The sequence below is a fragment of the Dipodomys spectabilis genome, unplaced genomic scaffold, assembly GCF_019054845.1.
Source record: "Dipodomys spectabilis isolate Male_0828 unplaced genomic scaffold, ASM1905484v1 ptg000365l, whole genome shotgun sequence".
NCBI lineage: Eukaryota > Metazoa > Chordata > Mammalia > Rodentia > Heteromyidae > Dipodomys > Dipodomys spectabilis.
The window spans coordinates 257,376-274,721 of record NW_024871042.1 but is presented as its reverse complement, the minus strand read 5'-3'; the positions used below and the strand labels follow the sequence as shown (position 1 = coordinate 274,721).

At 39.6% G+C, this 17,346-nt stretch overlaps 1 protein-coding gene across 5 annotated transcripts in view; it reads left to right on the top strand.

Annotated features, from left to right (window-relative positions):
* The first annotated feature begins 2,377 nt into the window (after nucleotides 1-2,377).
* The window catches only part of Tasp1 (taspase 1), a 214,576-nt gene continuing 199,607 nt past the window's right edge, over nucleotides 2,378-17,346 (top strand). For 4 of the 5 annotated variants that reach the window (XM_042666493.1, XM_042666496.1, XM_042666497.1 and 1 more), the window contains exons 1-4: nucleotides 2,378-2,421; nucleotides 10,587-10,806; nucleotides 14,705-14,772; nucleotides 16,945-17,013. In XM_042666493.1, the coding sequence (XP_042522427.1) occupies nucleotides 10,662-10,806; nucleotides 14,705-14,772; nucleotides 16,945-17,013 (282 nt within the window). In that variant the 5' untranslated portion in view covers nucleotides 2,378-2,421; nucleotides 10,587-10,661. Of the gene's footprint in view, nucleotides 2,422-10,586; nucleotides 10,807-14,704; nucleotides 14,773-16,944; nucleotides 17,014-17,346 lie in introns of those variants that run through there. The other variant, XM_042666495.1, reaches the window with a different exon arrangement.

Sequence of the window (17,346 nt, the reverse complement as noted above, 5' to 3'; positions counted from 1 at the left end):
GCTGCAGCTCAAGTGGTAGAGCTCAGTGACAGTGCCCAGGCCAAGAGTTCAAGCCCCATGACCAATAAAAGAAAAAAAAAAAGGGGGGGGGGAGCAGTAGATCAATGTTAAAATACCTGATTTGGGTGAGTATGTAGTGCTCATTTGTAAGAATATCCTTTTCCTTTGCAAATATATCTGAAGAATGTATAAGGGATAGCTATAATAAACATTGAAATGGCTACCTATTTTAAGAGAAAAAAAAGCAAATGTACAATTAACAAAGAATAAATTGAAGGTTATATGGGAATTTTTAGTGGCCTTGAAACTTTTTTTCTTTTTTTTTGGGTCCGGTCATGGGGCCTGAACTCTGGGCCTGGGCGCGGTCCCTCAGCTCTTCAGCTAAAGGCTAGCACTCTACCATTTGGGCCACAGCACCACTTCCGGGGTTGTAGCTCCATGGTAAAGCTCATATGTAGCCTATATAAGCCCAGGATTGCATCTCCAATGCCACAAAAATAATAAATACATATAAAACACAAATTATTAAAGGTGTGTCCTGAGACCAGAAAAGTTAAAGAAGCAATGTTACAATTATCATAAATGTAACTTGTATAAAAAAACACAGTAATTCGCCTGAGTGCCTATCATTTATTATGTAACTTCTGGCTTTTAGGTCTTTGTTTTATTCCTACCATTAAATTGTGAGAAAAGGAAACTTGTTACCTAGTAGCGATAGCTCAATAACAGTATCTTCAAGGGATTTTGTTACCTACAAGTGGAATGAATGTAACAATATAACAATAAATGTATAGCATGTAGCTTTGGTTTTGAAAGTTTTGACAAGCAAGGAAGGGTAAAAGGAGAACCTAAGGTCTGATGCAGGTGGCTCATACTTCTCATCCTAGCTACTCAGGGGGCTAAGTTCTCAGGATCTTGGTTCAAAGCCAGCCCGGGCAGGAAAGTCTGTGAGACTCTTATCTCCAATAAACCATCAGAAAACCGGAAGTGGCGTTATGGCTCAAGTGGTAGAGCGCTAGCCTTGAGCTGAAGAGCACAGGGACAGGGCCCAAGCCCAGAGTGCAAGCCCCACGACCGACTAAAGTAAAATAAATAATCCTACATATCTCGATTCTAAAATTTAAAATAAATTTCATAGCTTTTTTACCCTCTTTTTTCTTATGGAGAAAAATATTAAAATATTGCACTATATAAAAATTATTAAATATGTATTCAGGGTACCAACAGTCGAAAAAATACAAAATTCATATATATATTTTAATTTAGTGTCTTCCATATTTGAATTCTAAGTGGGACCTTCCCACGGCTAGAAGACACACTTAGCAAGTGCTTCTTATACATAGTATCATAAGTGTGATTTTATCTACACATAGAAAACTTAAACATAAAGAAAATTTTCAGTAAATTCTAAGTGGGAATTTCTGTGGGAGCACTGTAAGGTCCGCTCCTGGATGGCGAGCAGACTCCATCCTCCTCGCAGCCAAGTCTCTGCCCAGTACCTGAGTTACCTAGGCACCTGGCATACCTGGAAGAGGTCACATCTGGATTCCCCCGCCCCTACCCTAGGCCAGCTGCCCCTCTTTCCCAGATCTCTCCCCCGGCCGCATGGAGGGCCAACAATCACCTTTCTGTTCTTGTGGACTTGGTGGCTATCTAGATAAGAATGAAGGGAAATGAAGACATCCTGAAATAAAGGGAAAAGAATATACTACAGATGATTACACATGGAAAAGATAGAGGATATTAAATGTAGTGGGTGTGTGTGTTACTCCATAGACAGAAGGGTTAGGGAGAGAGATTTGAAATGCTGCTCATCTTGGACGGACATGCTTTCCCTCCTCCCTGGCGCCTGGCTGACTCCCTCCTCCCTCCTCTTTCATAGGTGTCAGGCAGGAACCTAGTGTTCCTTACAGTTAGGAGACAGAGGACTGCCGAAAGCACGCAAATAGCACATCCACCGACGATGTATCCTTTACAGTTGCTCATTTCATACAACAGGCTCGTCAGCCATGCCCTGGGATCAGGTGCAGGCCCGCCCAGCCAGCCGGCTATCCCGGGCGGCGGGGATGGCGGGGTGGAGTGTGTGTGTGAAGAGACAGGTTGATGGCGCCTTCCCAGCTAAAAACACTCGAATACAAACTACAGAGAAGACCTCCACACAAAAACAGATAGAACAACCGCCAGCATTCCCCCCCCCCCCCACCCCGCCCTCGCCCCTCCCACGAAAGAGTCAAGGCGAGCACACCTGTGCGGGCCGGGCTGAACCGTGACGGGTCCCGAGGGCTGCATCACAGCAGCCCGCTTCCGGCCACGTGGGGCTCGCCCCGGCCAATCGAAGCGCATCGCGTCACGCCCGCTTCCTCACCCTGGCAACGGGCGGGTGACTACTTCCGGTGCCGTGTGTGCTCGGGGCTGACGCGGGTGAGTGTCCTCTCTTCCTCACGCTGTCGGCACCGCCGCCGCGGCCACGCCGCGATCTCTGCGCCCCTCGGGCTGGCTGGGACATCCTCTCCCGGGTCGCCAGGGGCCAGCGCGCAGGAAGCTCTCCCCAGTCTAGGATGCCCCTGGTCGCGCGTGGGGCCCGTGCCACCCCTCTCCCCCTTCTTCCTTGCCGGGTCTCCGGCGTGGAGGCCTCGGAGGGCTGCGTGGCCGCCGTGCTGCCACCCGATTTGCAGTCGCTGGGGCGCAGGAACATGTCCCGGGGCGGGGGGGGCGGGGAGGAGAGGAGGGTGTCCCTGAGGTTCGTGGAGATCGGAGAGGACACACCCCAGCCAGTCCTGAGTGTCTTGGTGGGGGTGAGCAGGGGGGTGCCCAGACACCCCAGCGTGTCGGTCCTAGCGGCCTGGTGACAGTCCCGCTGGGCTTGATGAGCAGTGACTGGCGAGGAAGAGGAAAAGGACGGGAGGTGAAGCAGCTGGGAAGTGTGTGAGTGTGTGTGTGTGCGTGTGTGTGTGTAAAGCTGAAGCTGGGGTGCAGGGTGGAGGAGGGGTGAGGGACAGCTGGGGGGTGCTCTGGCATTTGAGGGCATCATGTTTCCGGAAGGAAGTGGTTCCACTTGACTTGCCTTCTGCTTGGGAGAGGAAGGAACGTCTATTGGTCGACCATGTGACTCAGATCTTCGCATAATTTTTACTTATACACTGAAGAGTTTAATCATTTCTAAATAATGCTCCTCACATCACATACACACACACACACACACACACACACACACACACACACACACACACACACACACACACACACAAAGCAGAGGTTCTTGGAGCATATCTGGGAAATACAGAAATACTGAAAAAGAGAGCCACAACATAGATCTTTTTTGAGCCATCTGTTGCAGCAGCTTAAGGGATAGCTTTTCTGTACAAATACTTCCTTGGTAAGATGGAAGGATTGTATGTGTTCCTTCTATCAACTCGTGAAAGACTACACAAAACTAGAATGAGGAGAAAAAAAAAAGTACCCTACTTTTAAGACACATGGCCTTTCCTAAATGTTAAAAAAAAGAATGTGCATGTGCAAACAAAGAATCATTGAAAAGACAGGACATCCAAGATTTAGAACTTACCTTAATGCCTTCGAGGTTCCTAGAGTAAACTGGTTTATTATGAGCTTCCTAGCCTTGATGATCCAGTTAATTGTTAATTAATATTCACTTTGGTCTTAGAAATGGCCAATTTAGATAGTCTTTTTCATTAGATTGTACCTAGTAATAGAAATTTAAATACAAATGTTATTAGGATAAATAGAATTCCCTTTTATTCTTTTTTTTTTTTTTTTTTTTGCCAGTCCTGGGGCTTGAATCCAGGGTCTAGCTTTTGCTCAAACTAGCACTCTACCACTAGAGCTTTTGCTCAAACTAGCACTCTACCACTGGAGCCACAGGGCCACTTCCAGCATTTTCTGTTTATGTGGTACTGATGAATGGAACCCATGGCTTCATGCATGCTAGGCAAGGACTCTACCAGAAGCCACATTCCCAGCCTGCCCTTTTATTCTTTTCCTCACTTTCTCCATTTTTCTTAGAAGTATCCAAGATACTGTTAACTTGTGTCATTGATTCATTGAGTATTTCTGGATAGATAATATATACACTATTATACACTTTAAGGCTCTTGTTACTTACTTACAAAACCCTTTTCAAAGTGGTTGCATTCATTTATGGCACCAATATGGAGCTAGATACTTTGAATACTCTTTGTTTCACATTGGATACTTGTTTCACAGATTCCTCTTTTATTTATTGTCTGTTCATGTCTCATGGTGTAGTATTTGTTTTGATTGGAGCTATGTTTTATGAGACTTATTTTGGCAGTCTTTGGTAGCTGGTTGCTTTATGATAGCTTGGATTTGGGGAGAAAAGTTAGGATGCTGTTGCAACAGGCTAAGGGAATTTGGGCTAAACAAGAATGGAGAAAAAGGAAGTTAAAATCCAAGGTATAATATGGGAATAAGATTTTGGGGGCATTGGGGTGAGCTTGTTTTGGGTAGACTGAGAGTGAGGAAGATGTTCTCCAGGAGGGAAAAATAGTGTGTAGAGCCCAAGCCTGAAGGTAAAGACTTGGGAAACATCTGATTTGCTGATAGGATGATTTTGAAGGTTGCCAAGTTGACTGAATTTCTGAAGGAGACATTTGAGAGTAGGGTCAGAGAGATCATGAAGAACTAGAGTAATAGATAAACATGCTTACCAAGAAAAGCTGGTGATCCTAGGAATTAAAGGTTCCAAGTAGAAGATTAAGAAAGGCCAATGGATTTAGTATCTTGCAAAATATGCCACTTGTTGGAAACAAGACTTTTTTTTTTCTTACTCTATATTCATAGAGATGGACAGCCATCATCACCCTAATCAGTATTTAGAGCATTGGTCATATGGGCATTGTATTTGATGATATGCATAATATGTATCTGTAGGTTCCTGACAAATATCTTTTCAGGAATTGCTGCCACAAAAGGAAACTTTGCTCCTACTATCAGTTACTTGCCATTTCTTCTTGATCCCTAAGTAACCATTCATTTATTTTCTTGTGTCTTTAAATTCACCTCTTCTGGATGTTTTCTATAAATGGGATTGTACAATAGGTGGCCTTTTTTAATCTGGCTTGTTTCATTGTTTCCAGTGTTCATTTACACATTTACACATGTATTGATACTTCATTCCTTTTTATGGCTGACTGATGTTTCATTGTCTGAGTATGACACATTTTTATTTTTTAAGTCCACTTTTATTAGATGGATATTTGGATTGTTTCCACCTTTTGATTGTTTTGAATAATTTTTCTAAACATCTGGCTATAAATATTTTTATTATTTTTGAATTAGAATACATCTCTCATATAAGATGGTTTCATAGTGATATGTCTATACATGCACAAAGTGTACTTTGAACAAATTCCTTCCTTATACCATATTTCTCTTCATTATTTCCATCCTCACCTTTTCAAACAGCATTTGGTAGTATTATTTGGTCTTCATGTATATATGTGATATTCTTCTTACCCCTCATTATTCTCTCTTTTCCCCCCTACCTCCCCTCCCACTTAGCTCTTCCTGGCCAGTATTACTTTTACATTGTATTCCATTGCCTTTACTGTTATCATCATCATTTTAGGTGTGTGCTTCACAAATGAATGAGAACAAGTGGTATTTGGCTTTTTCAGCTTGGCCGAAGGTACACACTTTTGTATTGACACTTATTTGCAGTTTTCTGCTTGTCTATCTAGAAATGTAATTTTCTGGATAATATGATAATTTCTTTGGTTTGGCTTTTTGAGATGGATTCTCACTACATAGATGAGATTGGTCTTGAACTGAAGATTCTCTTGTTTTAGCCTCCTAAGTTCTGGGATTACACTAGCATGTCTACACTAACATGCTTTGTAAATTTTTATTTATTTTATTTTATTTCCCTTTTTATTTTAAACATAATTTTGTTTATTTTTAAATAAAATATATTTTTATTGTTATTATAAAGGTGATGTACAGAGAGGTACATAAGACAGGGAATGAGTCAGTTCTTTTTGGATACTGTCACTCCTTCCCTTGCTCTCTTTCTCAGCTTTTCCCTCCCGTTCCCACCCACAAATTGTATAATTCACTGCTGCATTTGTTCACCCTTTGTTTAAACTTAATTTAACTTAGTTAAAACATTTTTTTTAGACAAGGTCTCCTATGTGACATATATTTCACCCTATAAGACTCTGTATACACAGGCTGGCCTTGAACTCTAGATCTTCTTGTGTAAGCCTCCTGAGTATTTGGGTTCCAGCTGTGTACCAAAGCCTAGCTTGGTTCATATAATGATTATGTTTAATTTTCTCAAAGTAAACTCTTATATAGATCAGGCTCTTTTTTCTCCTCCTCCTCTTCCTCCTCCTCTTCCTCCTCCTCCTCCTCCTCCTCCTCCTCCCCTCCCCTCCTCCTCCTCCTCCTCCTTCTATTTCTCCTTTTTTTTTTTTTTTTTTTTTTAGGTTTTGTTGTATGTTTAATGATTTTTAAACGGTCTCCCAAAGTGGCTCAGGCTGGCCTTGAATTCAAAGTCCTCCTTCCTCAACCTCTGGAGTGCTAAGATTACAAGCTTGTGCCACCATACTTGCCTGATTTTTTTTCTTTTTTTCATTATGGGATGGTTGTGGGGCTTGAGTTCAGTGGCTAGGAGCTGCCCTTGAGCTTTTTTTGATCAAGGCTAACACTCTAGCACTTTGAGCCATATCACCAGTTCTGGTTTTCTGGTGGTTAATTGGAGATAAGAGTTTCATGGACTTCCCTGCCCAGGCTGGCTTTGAACCGCCATGCTCAGATCTCAGCCTTCCAAGTAGTTAGGATTATAGGCATGAGCCACTGACACCTGACACAGGAAATGTTTTGAATTCAATTAGGAATGGGTACCAGTGGCATCTATAATCATAGCTACTTGGAAGAGTGAGATTGGATTACAGTTGGCCAGACTAGGCAGAAAAGGTGACGAAACCCCTTCTAAACTGAGAGCTGGGCATGGCAACAAGTTCTTGTTATCCTAGGTAGGGTAGATAGCAGCCCAGGCACATTACTGGGGGGAAAAGTGAGATACTATCCAAAAAAATAATGGGCCATAGGTACTGGAGATGTGCCTCAGCCTCTGCTGAGCAAAGCATGAGTCTCAGAGTCCAGTCCTTAGTAAATCAGTAAGAACAACAACAATACCAACAACAATAATAACAAAACAGGTAAAACAGCTGGAGGCATGGTTCAGGCAATTAGTTCAAACCTCAATACTCCAAAATAAATAGAGGAAATAAAGCAATACCTACTCAAACATCAGTTTCATCAATTTTGTTTAATCAGAAACTCATTGAAGGTCTAACTTGTCAATAAATAAAAAAGTGCCAAGAAATGATGAAAAGATTAAACACAGCAATGAGTTAGCCACTCATTGGTGGCTAACACATGCAATCCCAGCTGCTCAAGAGGCTGAGATCTGAGGATCAACAAACAAATCGAGACTCTAATCTTCAATTAACCAGCAAAAAGCTACAAGTAGAGGTGTGGTACAAGTAGTAAAATACTAGTACAAGTAGAGGTGTGGTACAAGTAGTAAAATACTAGCCTTTAGCCAAAAAGCCAAGCAAGATTGCAAGGCCCAGTTCAAACCTCTATGCTAGCACACACACAAACAATTAATAGTTAATAATTAAAAGATAAAACACAGGTTAGAGAAAAAATAGTTTAATAAAAGATGCTAAACATCACTCAAAGAGATTCAAAATAAAACTACAATCTATGATTATTATTATTATTATTATTAGTGTGTGGGCTTGAACACAGGGCCTAGACATTATTGCCAAGCTTTTGTGCTCAAAACCAGCATTCTTTAGCCATAGCTCCATTTATAGCTTTTTTGGTAGTTCATTCGAGATAAAAGTCTCATAGACCTTCCACCTAGGATAGCTTCAAACTGCAATCCTCATATCTTAGTATTCTAAGTAGCTAGGATTACAAGTGTGAACCACTAGTGCCTGCTCAGCTTAAATATATACATACATACATACATATATATATATATATATATATATATATATATATATATATATATATATATATATAATTTTTTTTTGTTTGCCAGTCCTGGGGCTTGAACTCAGGGCCTGAGCACTGTCCTTGAGCTTCTTTTGCTCAAGGCTAGCGCCTTGTTTATGTGGTACTGAGGAATGGAACCTAGGGCTTCATGCATGCTAGACAAGCACTCTACCACTAAGCCACATTCCCAGTCCTCAAATATGATTTTTAACTGAGAGAAACAAGGTAAGAGGGAACAATGAAATGAGAGCAATCATAAACTTGTAATGGCAGCATAAATTGGTAAATTCGAAAACGGCACTTTGGGGAAAGTGGGAGAAAATGAGGGGAGGGGCACACTGTTCAAAAAGAAATGTACCTTATGTATGTAACTATAACCCCTCTGTACATCCACCACCTTTACGATAAGATAAAAAGGGATTAGGGCTGGGAAGGTGGCTCAGTGGTAGAGCATTTGCCTTGCATGCACCACAGAAGCAGAAAAAGCCAGAAGTGGCTCAAGTGGTAGAGCACTAGCCTTGAGCTGAAGAGCTGAGGTACAGCACCCAGGCTAAGAGTTCAGGACACACACACACACACACACACACACACACACACACACAGAGGACACACACACACACACACACACACACACACACACACACACACACACACACGGGAAAGGAGGGGAAGGAGAGAGGGTATTTTATATTGAAAAAGAGAATTGACCTCCCTGCCCTCACTTCTTTTCTTTCCCTCCCTCCCTCCCTCCCTCCCTCCTTCCCTCCCTCCCTCCCTCTCTCCATCTCTCCATTTCTCCCTCCCTCCCTCCCTCCCTCCCTCCCTCCCTCCCTCCCTTCCTTCCTTCCTTCCTTCCTTCCTTCCTTCCTTCCTTCCTTCCTTCCTTCCTTCCTTCCTTCCTTCCTTCCTTCCTTCCTTCCTTCCTTCCTTCCTTCCTTCTTTCCTTCCTTCCTTCGTTCCTTCCTGTAGGTCTTCCTTTTTCCTTGTTTACTTCCTTTCTTTTTCCCCCCTTTCCCTTCTTTTTTTCTTCTTTGTCTTGACAGTATCTTACTATCTAGTTCAACAAACCTTGTAGTATCTAGGTCTCTACAGTGCTGAAATTACATATACGTGCTACAATGCCTGCCCTCTCCTCTTTTCAATTCAAACCATGATACACATTTTTACTTAACCCTTTGAATCTGATCACTTCACTTTTTCTTTCCTTCCTTCCTTCCTCCCTCCCTCCCTTCTTTCTTTCTTTCTTGGTGGATTTTTAAATGATTAATTTTCTCCTGAACTGCAATATGCTCTCCTGTCATTGCTATTAAGCCAGCCAGGACTGAAAGTTGTGAGGTGGTAATGCAAGTGAGAAGAGTAAGAAGCTTTGTGACATAATTTCCTTACAAATTGTTTCATTAAATTTGTGTCTTATCATTTAATATATATATATATATATATATATATATTTTTTTTTTTTTACCAGTCCTGGGGGTTGAACTCTGGGCCTGGGGCACTGTCCCTCAGCTCTTCAGCTCAAGGTTAGCACTCTACCACTTGAGCAATAGCGCCACTTTGGTTTTCTGAGTGGTTTATTGGAGATAAGAGTCTCCTGGACGTTCCTCCCTGGGCTAGCGTTGAACCATGCTCCTCAGATCTCAGCCTCCTGAATAGCTAGGATTACTGGAGTGAGCCACTGGCACCCATCTACCTGAGCTTCTTGTTTGCTCAAGGCTAGCACTCTACCACTTGAGAGACAGTGCCACTTCTGGCCTTTTCTGTTTATGTGGTGCTGAGGAATCGAACCCAGGACTTCTTCATATGCATTTGTTAGGACTTAGTTCTATTTTATAAAGATTGTCTTAAGAATTTCACATACAGATGTATCTTATTGTTTTTCTTCCTTATTTGATTAATCAGAAATATAAGTTTTATATCAAAGCATGATGATGTTGCTAGCATTAATTGTTATTATAAAATGTCCCAGAGCTTATTAACAGTGATTTGAAGGAAGAGAAAATGATATGTAATTTATATGGAAGACTGTTTAAGTGTGGATAAAAATATACAATATCTTTTATTTATTTTTATTTTTTAAATTTCTTTTTATGGTAAAGATGCTATACAGAGGGGTCACAGTTACATGAGTAATGAGTACATTTCTTGTTGAACATTGTTATCCACTCCTTTGTTTTCTCCCACTATCTCTTCCTCCACTCACCGCCCCCGGCCCCGCAAGTTGTAAAGTTTATTTCTGACATAGTGTCTTGTGCGTATTGTTGTTGCAGTGGGTCATCCTTTGTCCTTGTTTCAGCATTTAAGAAACAGTATCTTTGGACTTAATATTAGGTCTTTTTTTTTTCTAACAGAAGTTCATTTGTCTACAGGTCTTTATGTAAGTATTGTCATTGGATGTATATTTAAATTTTAACCTTTTCATATTTTCTGCACCATTTAAATAACTAAAACAGATTAAAAATCTTCACATGAATTTTTGTAAGTAATTTTCATACTGGTGATAAGAAACCATACTATTTTTGTCTGTTTTTCTATAGGCTAATTCCTTTCCTGAAATTGCTGTTTGGATAGAAGTATGCGCTTTGCCTGATAGAAGATGATAATCTTGGAGAATGACCATGGAGAAGGGGATGAGTTCAGGAGAAGGACTGCCTTCCAGATCATCTCAGCCTTCAGGTGTTAAGATAACAGCCAAAGAATTGGAAACAAAGCAGTCCTATAAAGAGAAACGAGGAGGCTTTGTGCTGGTGCACGCAGGTAAGACCTTCAGGGTGAATTGCAAGCCCTAATGGTAATTTTTCTTTTTCCTGCTTTGAAGTACACTGAGAATTTGAGTTTCACATCGGACAGGTCAAACACGAAACTGAGGAATTTGTTTCATATTAAGCTGGTGAGGTACCCTCCCTATCTCTTTAGTTGGAAGATCTTTTTTTTTTTTTCTTGGGTCCGGTCGTGGGGCTTGAACTCTGGGCCTGGACACTGTCCCTCAGCTCTTCAGCTCAAGGCTAGCGCTCTACCACTTGAGCCACAGTGCCACTTCCGGCTTTTTTCTTTTTGCTTATGTGATGCTGAGGAATTGAACCCAGGGCCTCATGCATGCAAGGCAAGCACTCTACCACTGAGCCATGTTCCCAGCAAGTTGGAAGATCTTATAATGACAATTCTTCTTTATTATTTTTTTATTTTTAATTAAAAATATTGTTTATTGTGGGGTTACAGTTACATGTGTAAGGTAATGAGTACATTTCCTATGGAACATTGTTACCCCTCCTTTGTTTTTCCCCTACCATCCCTTCCCTCTCTACCTCCCCAACTTCTCCCTCCCTCTAGCCCCCAAAAGCTGTAAAGTTCATTTTCAACATAGTGTCTTGTACATCTCATTGTTACAATGAGTCAACCTTATTTCAGCATTTTGTTATTTCCCTTCCGCTCCCCAAATTAGAACAATGTATATACAAGGGCACTAGAATCAAATACAATGAAAACAGGAGTTATACCATTGGGGAAGAACATACAAAAGAAACAAAAAAATCACAGAGTACATTATAAGTACATTAAAAATAGCAGCAACAAAGATAAAACTTCTGTGTCCCTACCTTGGGGTTCATTTCCTGAACATCATTTTATATGGTCATATGTTCATAGCTTTTGACCTTTCTGCTTGTGCTAGACATATACTAGTTATTGCAAATAAGGGAAACCATGAGACCTATGTTTCTTTAGGCCTGGCTTACTTCACTTAATATAATTTTTTCCAAGTCTTTTCATTTCCTAACAAATGGGGGCGATGTCATTCTTTTTGATGGAGGCATAGAATTCCATTGTGTATGTATGTATATATATATGTATATGTGTATATATATATATGTATATGTGTATATATATATATATGTATATGTGTATATATATATATATATATATATATATATCATCCTTTCTTGATCAATTCATCTATTGAGGGGCATCTGGGTTGGTTCCATATCTTAGCTATGGTTAAAATTCTGAGATAAATGTGGTTGTGCTGGTAGCTTTAGTATGGCCTTGTTTGTGATTGTTTGGGTAACCAAAAGTGAGATTGCTGGGTCATAGGGGAGCTCTATATGGAGTCTTCTGAGGGACCTCCATACTGCTTTCCAAAGTGATTGAACAAGTTTACACTCTCACCAACAATGCAGTAAGGTTCCCTTTTGGCCACATCCCCTCCAGCATCGATTATTACTAGAGTTCTTGATTATAGCCATTCTAACTGGGGTGAGGTGGAATCTCAATGTTGTGATTTTCATTCCTTTTATGGCTAGAGAAGTTGAGCATTCTTCATGTGTCTATTGGCCATTCTTATTTCCTCTTCAGAGAAGTCTCTCTTTAAGTCTTTAGCCCACTTATTAATCAGGCAGTTGTTTCTTTGAGGATTTGTTGTTGGGGGATTTAATTTTTTGAGCTCTAAGTATATTTTAGATATGAGACCCTTGTCTGTTGTATGATAGTGAAGATGTTCTCCCAATCCATGGGCTTTCTGTTGATCTTGCTAGCTATGTCCTTTCTCCCATTTGTCCAACCTTTCTTTGATTGGTTGTGTTTCTGGGTCTTCATTAAGAAAATTTTGACCTGCGCCAAGGCACCCTATAATTTCTCATATTCCTTCCTATAATGTTTTCAGGGTGTCTACTTTGACTTGAGGTCTTTGATCCATTTGGAGTTGATTCTGGTCAGGGTGATATACAAGAATCTAGCTTTAGTTTTCTACAGGTGTTTAACCAATTTTGCCAGTTACAATTGGCAAAATTTATATAATGACAATCACTGTGTTGTTTTCTCTTTCTTCCTCTATTATTTACTTTGACTCCATATAACAGATGGATGTATTTAGATTATTGGTGTTAAAACTAAAGTAATTTTTTTCTTTTTCTTTCCTTTTTTTTTTTTGCTGGTTCTGGGTCTTGAACTCAGAGCCTGAGCTGCACTGTCTCTGAGCCTCTTTGTGCTCAAGGCTAGTACTCTACCATTTTGAGCCACAGCACCATTTCTGGCCTTTTCTGAGTAGTTTATTGGAAGAGTCTGACAGACTTTCTTACCTGGGCTGGCTTCAAACTGCAATCTTCAAGTCTCAGCCTCCTGAGTAGCTATGATTACAGGTGTGAGTCACCAGCACCCAGTCCAAAGTAATTTTTAAACTGGTTTATGTTGTTTAGAATAATGCTTTTGAAAAGTGTTCATTGGCCTCATATTAGAATATGGTCATCTTAGAGTCATCTTACACAATTTTTGAGCTAATTCATTTTTGTGGGGATTTAAAAGTTTTTCTCTTACCTCTGAAGATTCAGTAATTCTATGAAATGAGCTCATAATAAGTAAACAGGAAAAAACAAATAGATTTGTTAACTTGAAAATTTAAAATTTCCTCTTACCTCTGGAGATTCAATAATTCTATGAAATGAGCTGATATTAAGTAAGCAGGTAAAAATATGTAATAGATTTGTTAGCTTGATAATTTGCACTGCAGCCGTAATGTAATGATGACACCCAAAATAGGCTAGATAGTTGAAACTGTAGTAACCTTTTGAACTACAGAGGGATTTAGGAGCTTGAGGCTCCTGGGGCAGGGATGGGGACAGGTTATTAGAGCACAAAAGAAAGAAAAAAATTTGAACAAATGTTGGGGAGAGAAAGTCCCTGAGGTAACAGTCATCAGAAGGCTGCAACAACTGTGGTAGGTAGGTTTTGATATGATCTAGAAGAGATAAATAAGGAGTCTTCAGAGGAATCCTGCCTATTTCAGTAATACAAATAGTATCTACAGAGCTACACTTTCTGTTTGAAGTCCCTCTGAATTGTCATCTAGAAATGTGCTTAAAAAAGTATGTTTTGGAGTGAGATATTTTACTCTGGCATGTGTTCTTAGTACTGTAAATAGGGACCTTAAGATCAGAGAGATTGACTTAAATGATTAGTTCAGCCACGTTGCTGCTTTGAGTGCCAACTAAAAGCGAAGCTGAGAAACCCTTAAGTAACTCCTTAAGCAACTGCCTAACAATCTTACATCTGCCTATAATCTCTGTTTGAGAGAACCATAAAGAAGCACACAGTAAAGTTTGACATCTGGGCCCTCCATCTTTGAAGAGTCTTGAATTTCAGAGCAGTGCAACTGTACCTAATTCTTAGCAGGTTCTTTATTCTCTGCCCATTTTCATTTTCCTATATTCAGAGTCTAAACTCTATGGTTTCTCTCTTTCTCTCTCTCTAATGCAGGGTCATACTTCCTAGAGAAGCATGACTAGAGCTAGTAAATATTGGCACTATGAACACTTATAATTCTCTTGAGGAACAAGATTATTGTTTAGAGCTGGGTGACAGTGGCCTGTACCTATAATCATAGCTACTCAGAAGACTGAGCTCTGAGGATTCTGTTTGAAGCTAGCTCAGGCAGTCAAATCTCTCCATTTAACCAGCAAAAAGCTGGAACTGGAGGCATCACTCAAGTGGTAGAATGTCAGTTGTGGGCAGAAAGCTGAGTGTGAGCTCACAGCCCTGAGTTCCAGTCCCAGTTCACACATGTGCACACATGTACACACACATACACATGTGCACACACACAGATTACTGTTTAGGCATATTAAGGATTCTTGTTTAATATTTGGTTTTAACCTTTTTACTACAGGTGCAGGTTATCATTCTGAATCGAAAGCCAAGGAATATAAACATGTATGCAAGCGAGCTTGTCAGAAGGTATGAACAAAATGTGTATGATTTAAATGAATTGAAGTTAAAAAATGTAAGGTTTCAGCTATAGAGCAGCCTTTGGTTGTAAAATAAAGTTATTTTGTGGAGTCTTGTCTTGCTGTGTTTTATGTTTTTAATTCTCCAAACGATGTTAGCTCTTTCTTTTCCTTCCCCACATCGAAGTCTATGCTGTTGGAATTGTGGGCACATAATCATATCTTTTAAAATCTTTGTAAAGGCATTGAGTTCTGTAGGGGGATAGGAAAAACTGTTTGAAGTCAGCCAATGTCTTTCCATGAAAGGAGAAAAGAAAGTAATGAAAAAAATTAAAATGAGTACTATCTAATACTTTATCTTTCTGCTTTTCATCATCTAGTTTGTATCATAACCACACTCATTGTCATTCTTGAGTTAGCTTTGCCCTTGTACTCAGTTGTGCTTTTTTTTCCCTTTGCTTTTGAGGTTTTACTAAATTGTTAAATACTTAATGTGGAAGCAGGAATGGACTTAGAAGACTTTGTCATTATTTTGATCCCCAAACCTTCTTGGCAAACCTTCCATTTCTTTTTATGTGCATATATTGTTAATTGAATACTGCATGTCAAATAAATAGGAGTTTCTTTAGCTTCTTTTCATTTAGATTTTTATAAAACTATTTAAAAGGAAAATTATACTTTATTTCAGATCCAAGATTTTTCTTATGATTGGAATACCACAAATAAATAAGAACATTTTGTTATTAGGATTGTATTATTATTTTCCTATGATAATAAAGCTAAATATCCTCTAAGTGGTTTTATATTTTTCACATTTGCTGTTTCCTTTCTATTTCTTTTTTTTAATTTAATTTTTGTCGGTTGTGGGGCTTGAACTCTGGGCTTGGGCGCTGTCCCTGCACTCTTCAGCTCAAGGCCAGTGCTCTACTGCTTGAGCCATAATACCACTTCTGGTTTTCAAGTGGTTTATTGGAGATAAGAGTCTCATGGCCTTTCCTGCCCAGGCTGCTTTGAACTGTGATCCTCAGATCTCAGCCTCCTGAGTAGCTAGGATTACAGGCGTGAGCTACTGGTACCTGGCCTCTTTTTATAATTTATCCCAAAGAAAGTAAGGTAAATATTATAGGCCTTTGCTTTCTATAGTTTATTTAACAAAATAATATGAAATATTATTTAAATATGAAATTGGTTGTAGTATAAACAATACTTTCACTAAACGTTTTCTTCTGTTTGAGGATTGCCTCTCACACAGAGAACTGGCTTTTTAAAATGTGGGTGAGGAGAGTAGAAAAAGTGTGTAGGGAACATACTAGCTTGTCTGAGATTCAGTTATCTATGTAAAATATAAATTGTGAAGATATTTTAACCAAAGGAAATTCATAAAATTTTGTATCTGCTTCGAATTGCACTGTGATGAGTGGAGGTTTGTTTGTTTGTTTTTTGGTTGGAGCTTGAACTCTTGGCCTGAGTGCTGTCCCTCAGGTATTCAGCTCAAGGGTAGCTCTCTACCACTTGAGCTACAGCGCCAATTCCGGTTTTCTGGTGGTTTGTTGGAGATAAGAGTTTCACAGACTTTCCTGCTCAGGCTGGCTTTGAACCGTGATCCTCAGATCTTAGCCTCCTGAATAACTAGGATTACAGGCGTGATCCACCAGTGCCTGGCGAGTAGAGGGTTTTTTTACTTAATTAAATTCTTTGTATATTGTATTTAATAGCTAGATTTCATTCATTTTTTCAATTTGCGTTATATTAAGTGAGATATATCATGAAGTAACCTGCATATATACATTATTTGTTTTAAACCTGAGCAGTATAGGACTTAAAGTGCAGAATGGAATTGCTGACTAACTTTTATTAACTCCAAACATCTCTCTTTTTTTAAATATGTTTGGGAAATATATGGCTGTGATGGAAAAGTATGTTTGTTTGTTATTTTTGCTGGTTCTAGGCCTGGTCACTGTCCTTGTCATTTTTTTGTTCAAGGCTAGTACTCTACCACTTGAGTCACAGCTCTACTTCACTCTTTTTCTAAGTAGTTTGTCTCATGGACTTTACTGCCTGGCTTTGAACTGTGATTCTCAGATCTCAGCCTCTCTAATACCTAGGATTACAGGCTTGAGCCACTAGCACCCAGCAAAAGTTACGGTTTTCCAATGAATAATTTGTCTCATTGGTTTCACAGGCAATTGAAAAACTACAGGCTGGTGCTCTTGCAACAGATGCAGTGACTGCAGCTCTGGTGGAACTTGAGGTATTTCCTTTCTCTGTTTATGTTTTATTTATAATATTTATGAGTTTATTCTTCTTACTTTTAAATGGCATTAAACTGATAAGTTAGTTAATCATAAATTATATAACCAGTGTTTCCTAACAATATTAACAAAGTTATTAAGAAGGTAGTAGTATTGTTTTAGCCTGTTTTCATTGGGGACTTTTCTGAGTAATATAAATGTTGTTTGATTCTTTTTTCTTCTCTCATTTTTTGTGAGATTCATGAATATAAAAGTTAAAGCTGACTGGATATTTAAAATTCCTCAGCATCTTCAGCAGGAAAATTCTTGGAAGTTGTATCAGAGTGGAAGGA